General features: G+C 36.4%; 1 protein-coding gene across 1 annotated transcript in view; it reads left to right on the forward strand.

The window, feature by feature from the left end:
- C3H1orf185 (chromosome 3 C1orf185 homolog) overlaps positions 1–21,959 on the forward strand; it is a 45,048-nt gene that overhangs the window by 2,491 nt on the left and 20,598 nt on the right. Inside the window, exons 2-3 of the mRNA XM_086387609.1 lie at positions 8,861–8,966; positions 14,198–14,333. Of these exons, the coding sequence (XP_086243735.1) occupies positions 8,861–8,966; positions 14,198–14,333 (242 nt within the window). The remainder of the gene's footprint in view (positions 1–8,860; positions 8,967–14,197; positions 14,334–21,959) is intronic.

Genomic DNA, 21,959 nt, shown 5'->3' on the forward strand with positions numbered 1-21,959 from the left:
AAATAGAAAGTAGAAATTCTCATTTTAAGAGTTTTGGCTGAAAATGGTTAAAAAAAAAAAAAAGGATCAATTGTAAGCTATAGCTTAATGTGCATTGAGAGTTTTGTTTACCATAAGATGAAAGAATCATACCCTAGTTTAAGATAATACCTGGAAACTTATCTCTTACTCATTCTGTAAGATTCAGCTCTGGTGTTCCCTTAGAAACTGTCCCAGCACTTGGTCAAACTGCCTCTGTTGTCTTCTTGTCGTTCAGTTGCTCAGTCATGTCTGACTCTTTGCTGCCCCATGGACTGCAACACGCCGGGCTTCCCTGTCCTTCACCATCTCCCAGATCTTGCTGAAACTCATGTCCATTGAATTGGTGATACCATCCAACCATCTCGTCTTCTGTTGTCCCCTTCTCCTCCTGCCTTCAGTCTTTCACAGCATCAGGGCCTTTTCTAATGAGTGAACTCTTCATATCAGGTGGCCAAAGCATTGGAGTTTCAGTCTCTGTATCAGTCATCCCAATGAATATTCAAGGTTGATTTCCTTTAGGATTGACTGGTTTGATCTCCTTGCAGTCTAAGGGATTCCGAAGAGTCTTCTCCAATACCACAATTTGAAAGCATCAATTCTTTGGCACTCAGCCTTCTTTATGGTCTAACTCTCACATCCATACATGACTACTGGAAAAACCATAGCTCTGACTAGACAGGCTTTTGTCGGCAAAGTAATGTCTATGTTTTTTCAATATGCTGTCTAGGATGGTCATAGCTTTTCTTCCAGGGAGCAAGCATCTTTCAGTTTCACGGCTACAGTCACCATCTGCAGTGATTTTGGAGCCCAAGAAAATAAAGTCTGTCACTGTTTACAACGTTTCCCCATTGATTTACCATGAAATGATGGGACCAGATGCCATGATCTTCGTTTTTTGAAGGTTGAGTTTTAAGCCAGCTTTTTCACTCTCTTTTTTCACCTTCCTCTTCACTTTCTGCCATAAGGGTGGTGTCATTTGCATATTGGAGGTTACTGATATTTCTCTTGGCAATCTTGATTCCAGCTTGTGCTTCATCCAGCCTTGCGTTTCACATGATATTGTGCTGTCAAGATGTTACTATCATAGCAATTAGAATATTATAATGAATATTCTATTTAAATGTTGTACCCTTCTGATTTTAAAGTCTATGACCATGTGTTACTTATCTTTGAATCGCCAGTTCTTGTCAAGGACTTGAAAATGGAAAGTTTTCAAAGCATGTTTCATGAGACTATGTAACTTTGAAAATTTTTTTCTCTTATGTTTTTATAGATCTTTCTGTATCTGTATTTTGTATTTATTTCTTCCACTATAAAGCCTATAATACCTTTTAATTGCACTTATTCTTTTTCACATATATGACCTTCCTACTAAACAACATACCTAAGGACTTCCCTGGTCGTCCAGTGTTTAAGACTTCATGCTTCCACTTCAGGGTACATGGGTTCAGGCCCTGGTCAGGAAACTAAGATCCTGCATGCCGCTTGGCACAACCAAAATAAGAAAAAAAAATCCCACATACCCATATTACAATTTTTGTACTAGCATCTAGCACAGTGCTTATCATTTATTCATTGAATAGTCAATCATCTATGAGTAACCAGCCATTATTCTAAACTCATAGAATACCAGTGAAAAGGACTTATCTTCAGTTGAAGACAGACATTAGACAGTAAACTAATAAATAAAGAACATTATTTATTATATTATTAAGATGAAGAAACAAGGTGATGTAATAAAGTGACTGTTGAATGTGAGGAGTCATTAGATAGCATACTTAAAGGACAGAGTCAAGAAGTAAAATTATAACCTTTACATATGGTGTTTCTTAAAACTATATATTGACTAACTCTCCAAAGCAAGAGGGGATTTTAAGAATAACAGAATCAAGACTTTTCATTTTACAGATTGTTTTACAGATAAAGTGTGACTTGGAGGTATTAGAAAATATGTAATTTGTCTTTCTGTTGGTAAATTGATTTGGGGAACTTTTATATTCTTTATACCTCATTGGAATTCCTCTTGAGATGTAAATGGCCCACTGACACCAAGGACTAGAATGATGTTTTACTAATTACAAAAATGATAAAAAGGAAGGCAGAGATCTTCAGTAGGAGAAAGCTACTACGTAGATTATAAAACAGTGATAACAATAGAGAAAGTGCTACAAGGAGACTTGTACTATCTAAGTAAAGGAATCAAGAATCTTATATGAAGATTAAAAATTTTGTTCCTGATTTTTCTAAGATACTCATGGTAGAAAATCTAAATGTACAGAAAAGTCTGGAGTAGAAAATTATAACTAAGCCCTTACCACAGAAGTAGCCAATATTAGCCAGTATTGATTATTTTCCTTATACGAGTATGTTTCTCCCTTTTTCCTCTCCTTTTTTTTTTTACAAAATTGAGGTCATTGTTTATATTTTTTACATTTGAGATAACCAGGAAGGTAAAAAGAAAGGCACAAAGAATAACAAACATTTTCATGTAATTTTCTACTAAATAAAAATGTTTTGGTTATGTAAACTTCAAATTTTTAATCTTTTAAGGAAATCTACAGATAAAGTCTTAAGTTTATATTCAATCCACAGTCCCATTCCTATCATCTCCTCTCCAGATGCAATTAATATGGTGTATTTTAATATTTATATCACACTTTTAAAAAAGTATTATTGATTTTTTTTTTAATGTACGTAAATGGAATCCATATGATTGTTACAAATGAATTTATGGAATTTATAAAATTTATAAATTTATGGAAATTGCCTTATTCACTGAACACTAGGTTTTCCAGTTCTGTTCATGCTGATACACATATATCTAGTTTATTCATAAGTGTTAAGCTTGAGTTTTCACTGAACACACCTATGTAATCAGCACCTAGTTCAAGAAACAGAACGTTAATTACTAGCATTCCTGAACTCCTTCTGATGTCTGTCTTTGCCTCTTTTGCTCAACATTATTTATGAAATTATCCACTTTGTTCTGCATAGTTGTAGTCTACTCTTTCCCACTGGTATATATTTTGTTTCCTTAAATCAATTAAACTTTTAAAATTTATCCGTTAACTATTGATGGGCCTTTGCGTAGTTTCCAGTTTGTGTCTCTGTCAACATACAGACACAAAAGTGATGCTATCAACATTCTAGTATATAATTTTGTGAAAATATATATGTACTTCAGTTTGGTATGTGTCTGAGATTTGCTGCGTCATAGGGTATGTATGCTGCCAAGTTGCTTCAGTCGTGTCCGACTCTGTGCGACCCCATAGACGGAAGCCCACCAGGCTCCCCTGTCCCTGGGATTCTCCAGGCAAGAACACTGGAGTGGGTTGCCATTTCCTCATCCAATGCATGAAAGTGAAAAGTCAAAGTGAAGTCGCTCAGTCGTGACCGACTCTTAGGGACCTCATGGACTGCGGCCTATCAGGCTCCTCCATCCATGGGATTTTCCAGGCAAGAGTACTGGAGTGGGGTGCCATTGCCTTCTCCTAGGGTATGTATATGTTCAGCTTTAATAATAGTGACACAAACACTTTTCCAAAGCATTATATAAAATTATGCTCCCACCAACAGTGAGTGAGAATTCAGGTTACTCTGTCTCCTTGACAACATTTGATATTTTCTCTCTTTTCCATTTTAGACATCAAGTTGTCATATTAACTCACTGTGGTTTAATTTGCACTTCTGTGATTAGTAGTGAAGTTTTCATATATTTATTGCTCATTTAGATATTCTCTTTTATTATATACTTCAATATTTAGTATTCATACTTAACTGTTTTTCTAATAAAATCTAAAGATATTCATTGCCTCTGTTAGATAAGGAAGGACCTTAGCAATTTTTTAAATTACTATTGTTCCCTTGCTTATTGATTGTATGCCTTTGAGCAAGTTACTTAACCTCATTTTTGCCTCATCTGTTTCCTCATCTCCAAAGTGGGGACACAGAGCTGTTGTGAGAATTAAATGAGTTAATATAAACACTTTGAGTAGTGCCAAATACTGTTACATAGTATTTGCTCTATAAGTAATATGTTGTTATTACTGCTGTTATTCATGAAGGGAGGATATATCAAGGGAACAGAATAGAAACTCCAGAAACAGACTGACACTAATATAGCTAATTGATTTTTTCAAGTGTACAACAACAACTCTATGAAGAAAGCGTAGTCTTCAACAAATGGTGTTGAAACCACTGGATATGCATATGTAAAAAAAAAAAAAGACCTTGATGCCTATCTCACACCTTATGCAAAAATTAATTCAAAATGAATCAGAAATTAAATGTAAAACATAAAACTGAAAATATTTTATAGGAAAACATAGAAGAAAAACTTTGTTACCTGGATTAGATATTGTGTTTTTAGAGAAGGACCCATAGCACAAGTCATAAAAAAAATTGATAAATTGGTTTCACTAAAATTTAAGTTTTGCTTTGTGAAAGACACTATTAAGAGAATTGAAAAGACAGTCCGCAGCTGGGAGAAAATATTTGCAAACCACACATCTGACCAAGAACTTGTATCCAAATTACATAAAGAATTCTAAAAATCTGCCAAGATTTGAACAAACACTTCACTGAAGAAGATATGAATGGCAAATAAGCATGTGGAAGGATGCTCAGCATAACTGACTAAGGAAATGCAAATTAAAACCACAGTAGGATACCACTGTGTATCTATTAGAATGGCTAAATGAAACTGACAATACCAAGTGGTTGCAATGATACAGAGCATGTGAAATTGTTGTATAACACGGTAGGAAAGCAGAGCAGAATGGCCACTTTGGAAAGCAGTTTCGTAGTTTCTTATAAATTTGAATATATACTTGCTACTGAATTCAAAATTTATGTTCAAACAAGCACCTGTATGCAAGTATACAGTATGCCTTATTCCTAACAACCCTGAACTGGAAACAACCAGATGTCTCTCTTCTGGGGAATAAACTGTGGTCCATCTATAAAATGAAATGTTCAGTCGCTGAATCATGTCCAACTCTTTGCGACCCTATGAATTGCAGCACACCAGGCCTCCCTGTCCATCACCAACTCCCGGAGTTCACTCAAACTCATGTCCATTGAGTCGGAGATGCCATCCAGCCATCTCATCCTCTGTCGTACCCTTCTCCTCCCGCCCCCAATCCCTCTCAGCATCACAGTCTTTTCCAGTGAGTCAACTCTTTGCGTGAGGTGGCCAAAGTACTGGAGTTTCAGCTTTAGCATCATTCCTTCCAAAGAACACCCTGATGGCAGAAAGTGAAGAGGAACTCAAAAGCCTCTTGATGAAAGTGAAAGAGGAGAGTGAAAAAGTTGGCTTAAAGCTCAACATTCAGAAAACTAAGATCATGGCATCTGGTCCCATCACTTCATAGGAAATAGATGGGGAAACAGTGCCAGACTTTATTTTTGGGGGCTCCAAAATCACTGCAGATGCTGATTGCAGCCATGAAATTAAAAGACGCTTACTCCTTGGAAGGAATGTTATGACCAACCTAGATAGCATATTAAAAAGCAGAGACATTACTTTGCCAACAAAGGTCTGTCTAGTCAAGGCTATGGTTTTTCCAGTGGTCACGTATGGATGTGAGAGTTGGACTGTGAAGAAAGCTAAGTGCCGAAGAATTGATGCTTTTGAACTGTGTTGTTGGAGATTCTTGAGAGTCCCTTGGACTGCAAGGAGATCCAACCAGTCCATTCTAAAGGAGATCAGTCCTGGGTGTTCTTTGGAAGGAATGATGCTAAAATGGGATGTTAGTCAGAAATAAAAAGAAACTACTGATACATGCAACAACATGGATGAATCTTGAATGCATTGGTGGTAGTATAGTTCCTAGGTCATATTCCTCTCTTGAGAGACCATGGACTGTAGCCCACTAAGCTCCTCTGTGCATAGTATTTTCTAGGCAAAAGCACTGAAGTGGGTTGTCATTTCCCTCTCCAGGGGATCTTCCCCATCCAGGAATCAAACACTGGTCTCCTGGATAGTAGGCAGATTTTTTTTACCGTCTAAGCTACATGGAAGCCCCCCTTGAGTACATTATGCTAAGTTTAAAAAGCTAGACTATTTCAATTTATATGAAATTCTGGAAAAGGCAAAAGTATAACGATAGAGAATAGGGATGGAAAATAATCAGTAGTTGCCAGCAGTTTGTTCTTGACCTCTAAGAGGCTGTTCAAGGAAATATTTTTGGGTGATAGAAGTTTTCTGTAACTGGGTTGTGATGGTGATTAAACACTTTTTATATTTGTCAAAACTTACAGAATTGCATACACACAGTGAATTTTACTATGTGTAAATTGAAAAAAATTTTAGAAGAAACCTTCTTAAGCTATATCTCTGAATATTGCTTCCCTTCTACTTCTTTATTTTCTCTTTGGGGACCCCTGTTAATTTTTTGTTTTTTATTGAAGGATAATTGCTTTACGAATTTTGCTATTTTCTGTCATATCTCAACATGAATGAGCCATAGGTATACATATATCCCCTCCCTTTTGAAACTCCCTCCCATCTGCCTCCGCATCCCACCATTCTAGGTTGATACAGAGCCCCTGTTTGAGTTTCTTGAGCCATATAGCAAATTCTCATTGGCTATCTATTTTACATATGGTAATGTAAGTTTCTATGTTACTCTTTCCAAGTTTTATGCTGTATGTTCTTCATCTTTTCTGTCTCATAATTTATCATATTTTTCACTTTTTTAATGTAATTGGATGGACTCTCAGTATTACCTTTCATTTCATTAATTCTTTGTGTTTAAAGAAGAGTTTATTCCATCTTAAAATGTTTAATTTTATAATTTCCAGGATTCTTCCTTGGTCCTTTTTTGAGTTAGTCATTCACTCTGCCAGAGGACGACTTGGTCTAGTTATTGTCTTATTGATTTTCTTTGCTTCTTCTAGTTAATTCCTCTTCCAGATCTCAGAGCTTAGATGCCTGTGGTTGAAGCTACTAATTATTTCTCTGTATAGCTTTTCTTCTTTTGTCCATAAAAATATTTACCTTATATTTGAGAATAACTGTATCTTTTAAGTTTTTTTTAAAATATGGGTTTTATCTACTTGCTTTTATCATTTAATACTGTCTGATATTTCCTTATACCACTATACCTATAATTCTCAACTGAGAGTAACTCTGCCCCTCAGAATACATTTGATAATACCTGGAGATATCTGTGGCACAATGCACACAACAGTCCCTCAGACAAAGTATCTGATCCAAAGTATCTATACTTTTTTCATATATAACACCATCATAATTTAATTGACTCCCTATATGGGTATTGTGGAGAAGGCAATGGCACCCCACTCCAGTACTCTTGCCTGGAAAATCCCATGGACAGAGGAGCCTGGTAGGCTGCAGTCCATGGGGTCGCTAAGAGTCGGGAACAACTGAGCGACTTCACTTTCACTTTTCACTTTCATGCATTGGAGAAGGAAATGGCAACCCATTCCAGTGTTCTTGCCTGGAGAGTCCCAGGGACAGAGTAGCCTAGTGGGCTGCCGTCTATGGGGTCACACAGTCGGACACGACTGAAGTGACTTAGCATATGGGTATTGGGTGTTTTTTTCCCCAATATTATATCACTTTGATAAATAGTCTTATGTAACTTTTTTACACCATTAATTAATCCCCAAATGTAGATATTTCTGAATCCAAAGAAAACTAAAGTTTGAGAGGCACTATCCAGGAAGTTGAAAATTACTTAGAAAACAAGTCTTTATCATGTCGTTCCCATAGTGGAACTTATAATATACGTTCGCACATAAAGATCTTCTATTAGTTTTACCTTTAAACTCCTTCCCCCCACCCCAAATATACTCCTAAGTTGTCTTGCATGCTTGCATGCTCAGTCACTTCAGTCGTGTCCAACTCTTTTTGACTGTAGCCTGCGAGGCTCCTCTGTCCATAGGATTCTCCAGGCAATAATACAGGAGTGAGTTGCCATGCCCTCCTTCAGTAAGTTGTCTTAAGGTCCTTCAAATTCTATACAGCCTTCTTTGCTTTATGCTTACGTAGCAGATTTCAGAATCTTAATGAATGCTTTACCAACCTAACTGTAAATATATCATGCTTTCTTTAGTCTTAATTCTTTTTAATACAGACCAGTATTAAGATGTTTGGTAGCAGGGATATGATAATAGATAAGAACAGAGGACTGCCTTTAATTTGCTGCTTGACCTAACTTCACTTGCTTCTCTCACCTGGTCTTCAGTTTTATCATATGTAAAATGAAAGAGTTATATCATCTAATTCCCATAGGCTTTTCCACTTATAAATCAGTGATATGTTATTATTTACATTGCTTTTATTTGCCTTTTGGCTATGACCCTTTACTGGGATAGAGATAAAATGTTTAAAGATTTCTAAGATCTTGAAAAATTCCTCATATTTGGCCTCTACTATCCTTATCTCCCTCCTGGTAGTGATTGATAATAAAAATCTTAAAATGGAAATTGTCTTATGTTGGAAAACTACAAAGAATGGTGCTGGAAAAATAGCATAAAAACTCACAGCTGGATTGGAAAGGGAAAAAACTAGATAAGAAAAAAGTGGGTAATAGCTGTATAAAACAGCAACAACAACCTAGGTCTCAAATTTTAGCAGGGTCAAAGAAATGTGCCCTAGGGCCTAATCTTCATTAGCCCCCATGTAATTCTCAAACTCAGGATCTTGAAATTTATTAGAATTACACAGGACCAGAATTCAGGTCCCCCAAACTTCTAGTTAATATCTTAAACATTACACTATGTAATACCATTTGAAATATTATGGCATTTAATTTTACATAGAGAACGAAGATACATGCATGAAATAATCTTTTATAATTTATTTGTATAGGTTTTTTTAACCACTTAACCTATTTTCTGGCTGCTGGTGCTGTTACTTTGGGAATTGGTTTCTTTGCTTTGGCATCAGCCTTGTGGTTCCTGATTTGCAAACGAAGGTAAGATTTATTAGAGCATTTGACTTTTCTCTTTTAAAAATTTGATGAAAGATTTTCTCAAATGATATTAAACTTAAATAACTATAATGGTATTTTATAATTTGACTGGGGAGAAAACTACTTGTTTAAAGTAGCCTGAGCAGAGAAGTCCCAGTAGTATAATAGTCCGAGTAGTATAGTAGCAATCTTCATGCATGAAAATTTTAAGGAATAATGAGATGTGTTTTATTCTGTAGAAGACATGGGTTTGAATTATAATAAAAGGCTAGAAAAATTTTTAAACTTTTGATTACTAGAGATTAAAAAAGTTACTGAAAGAAAAAGACTCTCTTCCTTTAGGAGATAATTTAAGAAAAGAGCTGACAGAATGCTCTGGTATGGTCTAAGTGTAGTCTTTTTCCAGAGATGGAAATAAGAAACTTGATACCTCAGTTCCTTTCACCCCTAAAATTTGGTGTTTTTCATTATTTAATTGGTTCGGTATTTGCTTTGGCTCATGTTAAAAAATGTAATTTAATCTTCTCACACACTCTTCCAATATTTCATATTTCAGCAAATGAATATATACTGTCTACTCACTTGCATAAGTCAGAAAACCAGAAATTATTCACTAATCCATTCTTTCAACAAATATTTATTGGGTGCCTGCCATTGTTCAGGGTACTAAAGATACAGTTGTGAACAAGTCAGATAAGGTTCTTATTTCATAGACTTGCACTGCCACTGAGAGGAAACAAATTAACAAAGTGATGGGGAGAATGTCTCTTCCAGTGAGTAATATTTAATCTGAGATTTGGCTTAAAAAAGGAGCCAGACATGTGATAACCCTGTGCAAGAACTTTTCCATGCTAATGGGATAGTAAGTACTGGGATTTCAAGTGGGAATGATCTTGGTATTGTTCAGTAAACAGAAATTGTGAATAGATCAAGTGAGAGGGAAATAATGATGACATTAAAGAGGTAGATAGGGGTCAAATTACAAGAGTTTGTAGGCAAGAACATGAAATTTAGGTTTTATTATTTCTGCCATCAGAAGGTTTTAAGCAAGAGAATGGCATTACTATCATTATCACAGCTAAAATCAGGTGTCTACTATATACTATTCTAAGTGCTTTATATGTTCTTATCTCATTTAGACTTCATAGCAGCCCCATGAAGTTTCACTAATATTATCCCCACTTTAAAGACTACAGTGCCACCTATAGATGATTTACATTTTAATAACACTTAAAAATTTGAGATACAGATTTTAAATATATAATAAGGAATTTCAACAAATATATTCCCATGTAATCACAACCCCATTGAAGACACAGAACTTTTCCATCATCCTGTAAGGATCTCTAATCCTCTTTTCCAAGAGTTATTCCCCACTTCCCACCCAGAAACAGTCATTATTCTGGTTTTTATCACCATAGATAAATTTTACCCATTTTGAACTTCGTATAAATGGACTTTTTACGTTTGTTTTTTTCACTTAGCATAATATTTTTTAGATTCATTTATGTTGTTGAGTTTATCTTTTCATTCTTTTCATTGTATAAATACATCTCAGTTTGCTTTTCCATTTTTCAGTTAATGGACATTTAGGTCATTTCCAATTTTTAGCTCTTAGGAATATGGCTGCTATGAACATTCTTCTATAAATCTTTTTGTACACGTGTTTTTAACTTCTCTTGGGTAAATACCTAAGAGTAGAGTTGCTGGATCATGTGATTAGCTTTATAAGAAACTGCTAACCAGTTCTCCAAGGTGGAATTACACTTCCATTCAGCAAGGTATGAGAGTTTTAATTCATATTTTTAAAAGATTTTTCGTACATCTCTCTGACTTCTATATTTTAATGGAGTAAGAATAAAATCTGAGAGGCAAGTTAGGAGGCTATTGCACAGTCCAGATTAAGGATGACAGTGTCTTAGACTAATATGGAAACAGAGGATATGAAAAAAAAGAAGTTGGATTTGGGATAATTTTACAGGTAAAGTTAGGAGGTCTTGTTGATGGATTGGATGAGGCAAGGAACAAAAAGTGAAATGGCAGAGATAATGCTAAAACCTACATTTTTACCATGAGTTAATCATGCCATTTACTGAGATGAAGAGGTAATGAGGGGGACAAATTGAGGGAATGGTGATAAACTAGGAGTTGTATTTTGGATGTAAATTTGAAAGCCTATGAGACATTGAGGTTAAAACGTTAAATAGACAGTTGGATATACATGTATGAACTTCAGGAGAGAAGTCAGGGCTAAAGATTTAGGTTATCAGTGTATGGAGGGTATCTAAAGTCATACAACTGGATGAGACTAACCAGGGAGTGATTTTTGAAAGAGAAGACTGTACGACTGTTCTCTTCAGCTCACCAACATTTAGAAAGCTAGAAAAAGAGGAAGAAGAATCAACAATATCTAAGAAGGAAAAGCAGAACGGTGTGTGGTGTCAAGGGAGTCAAAATTAGAAAATGTTTTAAGAAGGAGGTGATGACCAGTTATGTTAAAGGTACTTAAGAAGTTGAGAAAAATGAGGATAGAGAAATAATTTTTGGATTTAGCAGTATAGAAGTTACTGGTAGCCTTGCATAGTTTTGGTAGAGTGATGGGTTCAGAAACTTACTTTTGAGTAAAACCAGGAGGTGAGAAAATTGAAACAAATGCATACATTCTTTTAAGAAGCATTTTTTTTTTTTTTTTTTTTTGGCAGTGGTATGTAGAGGAGTTGCTAAAAGGGGCAGAAAGTGGAAGAAAATGTTAGGTCAGGAAGAATTTTTTTTAAACATCTATTTTAAGAAATTATTTATCTTTGGTTGCACAGGGTCCTTGTTGCTGTGCTTGAGCCTTTCTCTAGTTGCCACTCCTGTTGCAGAGCACAGGCTCTAGGCACACGTGCTTCAGTAGTTGCAGCGTATGGGCTCTAGAGCCTGGACTCAGTAGCTGCGGTGCGCAGGCTTAGTTGCTCTGCAGCATGTGGAATCTTCCCAGACCAGGGATCGAACCCATGTCCCCTGAATTGGCAGGCAGATTGCTATGCACTGTCCCACCAGAGAAGTCCAAGGAAGGATTGTTTTGTTCTTCCTCAAAACATGGAAGGCATGTATGATATCTCCTCCTCTCTTTCACACCCCTACTAAACTTGAACCATCACCATGTTCTATTTATTTTACCTCATAAATTGCTCAAATCTATCCATTTCTCTCCATTACCTTTGCCACCACCTAATCCCCCACATAGACTCTTGCAGTAGGAGTTATAACTGACCTTTACCTTCACTACTGACATCATTTAATCTCTTCTCCACACTTCAGCCAGATATTTTCCAAATGCAGATCTGATCAAGTCACCCTACTTCCACCCCATTCCCACTGTGAAGGACATCCCAGTGATTTTAGGATAAAGATAAAACAATATGACTTTTAAGGCCCTACATGGTCTCCCCATGCATATTCTCAAATTTCATCTCCCACTTTCCCTCTTGCTTTCTGTACTTCTGCTACACTGTCCTAATGTGGCCACTAGGTCTTCATACTTGATATTCTGACTAGAATGTTCTTACTCCTACATCTCCCCTCCTCCATTCAATCTAATAACCGCTCCCATTTCTTCAGATACCTAATCCAATCACTTCTTCCTCACAAAAGCCTTCCCTGACCTTTCCAATCAGGTTAATTCCCTTTCTTATATACACACAGAGTAGCAGGTCGTTTTCCTCGATAATACTTTCCATAGTTGTAAGTTTTTCATTTTCTTGTGTTTGTTTTATTACTATCGGTCTTCATTGCTAGTGTTTAAGCTCCATGAGCACAGTGACAGTTGTATGAGGGTAGTGGCTGTGCTTTTTCTCCCCTGCCACTGTATATAACACCCAGCATAATGCCTGGCACATAGTAAGTACTCAGTGTATATTTGTTAAGTAAATTGAATTCAATAAGTGAATGGATTTTAATTGTTAATACTGTATTAAGTAACATAATATGATCTCTTGAATTAATTTGGAAAATTTCTAGTACCTCAGAAAAAAGAAATGGAAAAATATTTTTAATTAAGTCTAGAATTACTATTATAAACTATAATATATACTTAACTGTCTTCAATCAGCTGGAGTTTTACTTGCTGTTTCATTATTTTAGACATAATGTGGCTGCATGCATAAAGATCCCAGGTATTCTTCCCTTGTAAGTCATTAGTTTCAATTCAGTTTCCTTCTACTTACTTTTGCCAGTTCAGTTCAGTTCAGTAACTCCGTCGTATCTGACTCTTTGCAACCCCATGAATCACAGCACGCCAGGCCTCCCTGTCCATCACCAACTCCCGGAGTTCACCCAAACTCATGTCCATCGAGTCGGTGATGCCATCCAACCATCTCATCCTCTGTCGTCCCCTTCTCCTCCTGCCCCCAATCCCTCCCAGCATCAGAGTCTTTTCCAATGAGTCAACTCTTCACATGAGGGGGCCAAAGTATTGGAGTTTCAGCCTCAGCATCAGTCCTTCCAATGAACATCCAGGACTGATCTCCTTTAGAATGGACTGGTTGGATCTCCTTGCAGTCCAAGGGACTCTCAAGAGTCTTCAACACCACAGTTCAAAAGCATCAGTTCTTCGGTGCTCAGCTTTCCTCACAGACCAACTTTCACATCCATACATGACCACTGGAGAAACCATAGCCTTGACTAGATGGACCTTTGTTAGCAAAGTAATGTCTCTGATTTTTAATATGCTGTCTAGGTTGGTCATAACTTTCCTTCCAAGGAGTAAGCGTCTTTTAATTTCATGGCTGCAATCACCATCTGCAGTGATTTTGGAGCCCCAAAAAATAAAGTCTGACACTGTTTCTACTGTTTCCCCATCTATTGCCGATATTATTAAATATAAAAATGGACAATGAGTTCCATTCATTTAATTTCCTATGCCATTAAAGGCAGATCTATGAAAAGCCTAACTGACATTAAAGTTGATTATCTCACAGCCAGAGAGAGAAGATTATCAAAAACTAATGGTTGATCTTCAAACTGGAAATATTAACTCTGTGAGGAGGTAGCTTAATTTATATTCTATGAACAAAATAGGTGTTGTGAAATCAGTAACATATGAGAAGAGAATATATAAGTTGATTTGCACTTTTGAAAGTAAATATGTAAAAATATATTCTGATTTTAAACCACTTATGTAGAACTGTTAGAAACAATGATTTTGTTTTATAATACATGTTTAGTAATGTTCTCTATAAAATATTTTTCAGAGAAATATTTCAAGACTCTAAATTTAAAGCAGTTGATGAGAAATGCAGACAAAGACCATCAAAGGCGAAGATTAAATCTCATCCTCAGTGTGTTTTTATTTCTCGTAATTTTCATACTGGAAGATTCCAATCACAGGTAGTGTGTGATATTTTATAGCAATCTTGTCAAATAATTTCTTGTGACACCGTGTCATTAGCATTGTTGTCTTTATTTTAATTATCCACTATTGTTTTTAAATTTGAGGGAAAGTAACATGGAGCTAAATTTAAATTACCCAAACTAGTTAGGGTTTACATTATAGGAAATTGAAAGGCTAAGTGAAAATGTCTCCTGTAGTTGTTTCCCTATATCTCTAGCCTGAGAACCTGTATTCCCCATATTGCAGTTGTTATAGGCTTGAAGATAAATGGCGTAAAAAAGCAAAGTGAAATTGCCAAGCCTATGAAAAGAGAGATTTGGAGATAAGAGGATACTCAGATAACCAAACATCTAATTAAACCAACTAATTGAAATTAAATACAGTTTAACAAGAATTTATTAAGGCTTCATTGCATTCTGAGCTCTTGACCCTCCCTATGGTAAGATATGAACCCTACCTTCAAAGTGCTAGTGTAGTACAAGTGGAAAAGAGGGACACATAATTAACTTTCTGTTACATGGTATCAAAATAGTGTTGTATGGACAAACTAAAACAAGGGAGACACCAGTAGAAATTTAAAACTATGATATAGCTAAACAATGTTTTATTAATGTTTTTGGATTCCATGTCTAATATATTCTTTCTTTTTCTGTTATATTTCTGAGCCTCATCCAGATTGGTGCATATACTGATTATTCATTGTTTTTTTTTATTATGTGGTGTTCTGTTATATAAATATGTCAAGTTTTATGTTATAAACATTTAATTGTTTTCAGCTGGTTTTTTTTTTTTTTTTGGAAATTTCCATGGTGAATGTACCTAACATTGGAATCACTGACTCATGGGATTTGTGCATGTTTTATATTATTAGATAAATTCAAGTTATTTTCCAAAGCAGTTCTGTCAACATGTATTCCCCTAAGGCATACAAAATTGCTAGGATTGCTCCATATCAACAAGTACTGATATTTTTACACTTCTAAGTTTTTAACAACCTGATGGATGTGTAATAGTATATCACTATAGCTTTCTCTTAGTAGACTTTATTTTTCCAAGAGGTTTTAGGCTCACAACACAACTAAGGAGAAAGTATAGCACTCGTATACTCCTTACCCCTACACAAGTACAGCCTCCTCTAATATCAACATTCTGTGCCAGAGTGGTACAGTTGTTACTACTGATGAATCTACATTGAGACATCATCACCCAGAGTCCATTGTCTGTTAGGATTCACTCTTGAATCCTACATTCTATGGGTTGACATGTATATACAGACAGAAACACACACAGAGAGACAGACAGAAAAATAGGGACAGACGGAGAGAGATATGTGGGCAACATTATATTAATAGCATCACACACAATAGTTTTACTACTCTAAAGGTCTTGTTCCATGCTTGTTCAAAGGAAGGATCATCCAACCAGCAGTCATTTAGCTGTTTCCATGTTTTTGCCTTTTCTAGAATGTCATATCGTTGGAATCATATAGAATGTAGCCTTTTCAGACTTCTTTTTCTTATTAATATACATTTTAAGTGCTCTCTGTCTTTTCAAGACTTGATATCACATTTCTTTTTGGCAGTGACTAATATTCCATTGTATGGATCTGTTGTTGTTCTGTTGGTCAGTGGTGCCCGACTCTTTGCAACTCCATGGACTGTAGCACACCAGGTTTCCCTGTCCTTCATCATCTCCCTAAGTTTGCTCAAACTCATTTCCATTGAGTCAGTGATGTCATCTAACCATCTCATCCTCTGTAATCCCCTTCTCCTCCTGCCTTCAATCTTTCCTGGCATCAGAGTCTTTTCTAGTGAGTTGGCTCTTCACATCGGATGGCCAGAAGTATTGGAGCTTCAGCTTCAGCATCAGTCCTTCAATGAATATTCAAGATTGATTTCCTTTAGGATTGACTGGTTTGATCTCCTTGCACTCCAAGGGACTCTCAAGAGTCTTCTCCAACACCACAGTTTGAAAACGTCAATTCTTCGGCGCTCAGCCTTCTTTATGGTCCAACTCTCGCATCCATATATGACTACCAGAAAAACCATAGCTTTGACTATGTGGACCTTTGTCAGCATAGAATGTATGGATCTACCTCAATTTATTTATCCACTCTCTTACTGAAGGATATCTTGGTTGCTTTCAAGTTTTATCAAGTATGAGTAAAGCTGCTGTAAATATTCAGTGTGCAAATTTTTGTGTGGACATATATTTTCAACTTATTTGGGTAACTACCGAGTAACATGATCGCTGGATTAACTGGTAAGAGGTGTTTAATTTTGTGAGAAACTACTGAACTGCCTGACAAAGTGGCTGTACCATTTTGCATACCCACCAGCAATGAATAAGAGTTTCTGTTGCTCCACATCCTCACCAGGACTTAGAGGTGTCAATGTTGTATTTTCACCATTGTAATAGGCATATACATATAGCTGAGCTATTTCAAATCCTAAAAGATGATGCTGTGAAGTGTGGCCCTCAATATGCCAGCAAATTCGGAAAACTCAGCAGTGGCCACAGGACTGGAAAAGGTCAGTTTTCATTCCAATCTCAAAGAAAGTCAATGCCAAAGAATGCTCAAACTACCACACAATTGCATTCATCTCACACACTAGCAAAGTAATGCTCAAAATTTTCCAAGCCAGGCTTCAACACTATGTGAACTATGAACTTCCAGATGTTCAAGCTGGACATTTAGAAAAGGCAGAGGAACCAGAGATCAAATTGCCAACATCTGCTGGATCATCAAAAAAGCAAGAGACTTCCAGGAAAGCATCTATTTCTGCTTTATTGACTATGCCAAAGCCTTTGACTGTGTGGATCACAATAAACTGTGGAAAATTCTGAAAGAGATGGGAATACCAGACCACCTAACCTGCCTCTTGAGAAACCTGTATGCTGGTCAGGAAGCAACAGTTAGAACTGGACACGGAACAACAGACTGTTTCCAAATAGGAAAAGGAGTACATCAAGGCTGCATATTGTCACTCTGCTTATTTAACTTATATGCATAATACATCATGAGAAACACTGGGCTGGATGAAGCACAGCTGGAATCAAGATTGCTGGGAGAAATAGCAATAACCTCAGATACGCAGATGACACCATCCTTATGGCAGAAAGTGAAAAAGAACTATAGAGCCTCTTGATGAAAGTGAAAGAGAAGAGTGAAAAAGTTGGCTTAAAGCTCAACATTCAGAAAACAAAGATCATGGTATCTGGTCCCATCACGTCATGGGAAATAGATGGGGAAATAGTGGAAACAGGGACAGAGAAACAGGGACAGGAAACAGGGAAACAGAGCCCCTTTATTTTGGGGGATCTAAAATCACTGCTTTGGTGACTACAGCCATGAAATAAAAAGACACTTACTCTTGAAAGGAAAGTTATGACCAAACTAGACAGCATATTAAAAAAGCAGAGACATTACTTTGCCAACAAAAGTCCATCTAGTCAAGGCTATGGTTTTTCCAGTAGTCATGTATAGATGTGAGAGTTGGACTGTGAAGAAAGCTGAGTGCTGAAGAATTGATGCTTTTGAACTGTGGTGTTGGAGAAGACTCTTGAGAGTCACTTGGACTACAAGGAAATCCAACCAGTCCATTCTAAAGATCAGTTCTGGGTGTTCTTTGGAAGGAATGATGCTGAAGCTGAAACTCCAATACTTCGGCCACCTCATGCGAAGAGTTGACTCATCGGAAAAGACTCTGATGCTGGGAGGGATTGGGGGCAGGAGGAGAAGGGTTCGACAGAGGATGAGATGGCTGGATGGCATCACTGACTCGATGGACATGAGTTTGAGTGAACTCCAGGAGTTGGTGATGGACATGGAGGCCTGGCGTGCTGCAATTCATGGGGTTGCAAAGAGTCGGACATGACTGAGCAACTGAACTGAACTGAATATTCCATTATGTATATGTACCACAGCTTTCTTAACCATTCATCTGCTAATGGACATCTACGTTACTTTCTTGTCCTGGCTATTGTAAACAGTGCTGCAATGAACATTGTGGTATACATGTCTCTTTCAGTTCTGATTTCCTCGGTGTGTATGCCCAGCAGTGGGATTTCTGGGTCCTATGGCAATTCTATTTCCAGTTTTTAAGGAATCTCCACACTGTTCTCCATAGTGGCTGTCCTAGTGTGCATTCCCACCAACAGTGTAAGAGGGCTCCCTTTTCTCCACACCCTCTCCAGCATTTATTGTTTGTAGACTTTTTGATAGCAGCCATTCTGACTGGCATGAAATGGTACCTCATTGTGGTTTTGATTTGCAGTTCTCTGATAATGAGTGATATTGAGCATCTTTTCATGTGTTTGTTAGCCATCTGTATGTCTTCTTTGGAGAAATGTCTGTTTAATTCTTTGGCCCATTTTTCAATTCGGTTGTTTATTTTTCTGGAATTGAGCTGCATGAGCTGCTTGTATATTTTTGAGATTATTTGTCAGTTGCTTCATTTGCTATTATTGTCTCCCATTGTGAAGGCTGTCTTTTCACCTTGCTTACAGTTTCCTTAGTTGTGCAAAAGCTTTTAAGTTTAATTAGGTCCCATTTTTTTTTTGCTTTTATTTCCATTACTCTGGGAGGTGGGTCATAGAGGATCTTGCTGTGATTTATGTCAGAGAGTGTTTTGCCTATGTTTTCCTCTAGGAGTTTTATAGCTTCTGGTCTTACGTTTAGATCTTTGATCCATTTTGAGTTTATTTTTGTGTATGGTGTTAGAAAGTGTTCTAGTTTCATTCTTTTACAAGTGGTTGACCAGTTTTCCCAGCACCACTAGTTAAGAGATTGTCTTTTCTCCATTGTATATTCTTGCCTCCTTTGTCAAAGACAAGGTGTCCATAGGTGCACGGATTTATCTCTGGGCTTTCTAATTTGTTCCATTGATTTATATTTCTGTCTTTGTGCCAGTACCATACTGTCTTGATGACTGTAGCCTTGTAGTATAGTCTGAAGTCAGGCAGATTGATTTCTCCAGTTCCATTCTTCTTTCTCAAGATTGCTTTGGCTATTCGAGGTTTTTTTGTATTTCCATACAAATTGTGAAATAATTTGCTTTACTTCTGTGAAAAATACCGTTGGTAGCTTGATAGGGATTGCATTGAATCTATAGATTGCTTTGGGTAGTATACTCATTTTCACTATATTGATTCTTCTGATCCATGAACACGGTATATTTCTCCATCTATTTCTGTCCTCTTTGATTTCTTTCACCAGTGTTTTCTAGTTTTCTATATATAGGTCTTTAGTTTCTTTAGGTAGATATATTCCTAAGTATTTTATTCTTTTCATTGCAATGGTGAATGGAATTGTTTCCTTAATTTCTCTTTCTGTTTTCTCATTGTTAGTGTATAGGAATTCAAGGGATTTCTTTGTGTTGGTTTTATATTCTGCAACTTTACTATATGCATTGATTAGCTCTAGTAATTTTCTGGTGGAGTCTTTAGGGTTTTCTATGTAGAGGATCATGTCATCTGCAAACAGTGAGAGTTTTACTTCTTCTTTTCCAATCTGAATTCCTTTTATTTCCCCTGCTACTCTGATTGCTGTGGCCAAAACTTCCAAAACTATGTTGAATAGTAGTGGTGAGAGTGGGCACCCTTGTCTTATTCCTGACTTTAGGGGAAATGCTTTCAATTTTTCACCATTGAGGATAATTTTTGCTGTGGGTTTGTCAGAGATAGCTTTTATTATGTTGAGGTATGGGGTTGCAAAGAGTCAGACACGACTGAGTGACTGAACTGAACTGAACTGATGTTCATTCTATTCCTGCTTTCTGGAGGATTTTTATCATAAATGGATGTTGAATTTTGTCAAAGGCTTTCTCTGCATCTATTGACATAATCATATGGTTTGTATTTTTCAATTTGTTAATGTGGTGTATTACGTTGATTGATTTGTGGATATTGAAGAATCCTTGCATCCCTGGGATAAAGTCCACTTGGTCATGATGTATGATTTTTTTAAATATGTTGTTGGATTCTGTTTGCTAGAATTTTGTTGAGGATTTTTGCATCTATGTTCATCAGTTATATTAGCCTGTAGTTTTCTTTTTTTGTGGCATCTTTGTCAGGTTTTGGTATTAGGGTGATGGCCTTGTAGAATGAGTTTGGAAGTTTACCTTCCTCTACAATTTTCTGGAAGAGTTTGAGTAGGATAGGTGTTAGCTCTTCTCTAAATTTTTGGTAGAATTCACCTGTGAAGCCATCTGGACCTGGGCTTTTGTTTGCTGAAAGATTTCTGATTACAGTTTCAGTTTCCGTGCTTGTGATGGGTCTGTTAAGGTTTTCCATTTCTTCCTGGTTCAGTTTTGGAAAGAGTACTTTTCTATGAATTTGTCCATTTCTTCCAAGTTGTCCTTTTTATTGGCATGGAGTTGCTGATAGTAGTCTCTTATATCCTTTGTATTTCTATGTTGTCTGTTGTGATCTCTCCATTTTCACTTCTAATTTTGTTGATGAGTCTGGCTAATGGTTTGTCAATTTTGTTTATCTTATCAAAGAACCAGCTTTTGGCTTTGTTAATTTTTGCTATGGTCTCTTTTGTTTCTTTTGCATTTGTTTCTGCCCTAATTTTTAAGATTTCTTTCCTTCTACTAAACCTGGGGTTCTTTATTTCTTCCTTTTCAAGTTGCTTTAGGTGTAGAGATAGGTTATTTATTTGACTTTTTTCTTGTTTCTTGAGGTAAGCCTGTATTGCTATGAACCTTCCCCTTATCACTGCTTTTACAGTGTCCCATAGTTTTTGGATTGTTGTGTTTTCATTTTCATTCTTTTCTATGCATATTTGTATTTCTTTTTTGATTTCTTCTGTGATTTTTTGGTTATTCAGCAGTGTGTTGGTCAGCCTCTATATGTTGGAATTTTTAATAGTTTTTCTTCTGTAATTGACATCTAATCTTATTGCATTGTGGTCAGAAAAGATTCTTGGAATGATTTCATTTTTTTTTTTTTTAATTTACCAAGGCTAGATTTATGGCCCAGGATGTGATCTATCCTGGAGAAGGTTCCATGTGCACTTGAGAAAAAGTTGAAGTTCATTGTTTTGATGTGAAATGTCCTATAGATATCAATTAGGTCTAACCGATCCATTGTATCATTTAAAGTTTGTGTTTCCTTGCTAATTTTCTGTTTAATTGATCTATCCAGAGGTGTGAGTGGGGTATTACAGTCTCCTACTATTATTGTATTACTGTTAACTTCCCCTTTCACACTTGTTAGCATTTGCCTTACATATTGCAGTGCTCCTATATTGGGTGCATATATATTAATAATTGTTATATCTTCTTCTTGGATTGATCCTTTGATCATTATGTAGTGTCCTTCTTTGTCTCTTTTTACAGCTTTTATTTCAAAGTCTATTTTATCTGATATGAGTATTGCCACTCCTGTTTTCTTTTGGTCTCCATTTGCATGAAATATCTTTTTCTAGCCCTTCACTTTCAATCTGTATGTGTCCCTTGGTTTGAGGTGGGTCTCTTGTAGACAGCATATATAAAGGTCTCATTTTTGTGTCCATTCAGTGAATCTTTGTCTTTTGGTTGGGGCATTCAACCCATTTACATTTAAGGTAATTATTGATAAGTATGATCTTGTTGCCATTTGCTTTGTTGTCTTGGGTT

The sequence above is a fragment of the Bos grunniens genome, chromosome 3, assembly GCF_055505025.1.
Source record: "Bos grunniens cultivar Pamir isolate PY7600 chromosome 3, Bosgru_T2T1.0, whole genome shotgun sequence".
Classification (NCBI taxonomy): domain Eukaryota; kingdom Metazoa; phylum Chordata; class Mammalia; order Artiodactyla; family Bovidae; genus Bos; species Bos grunniens.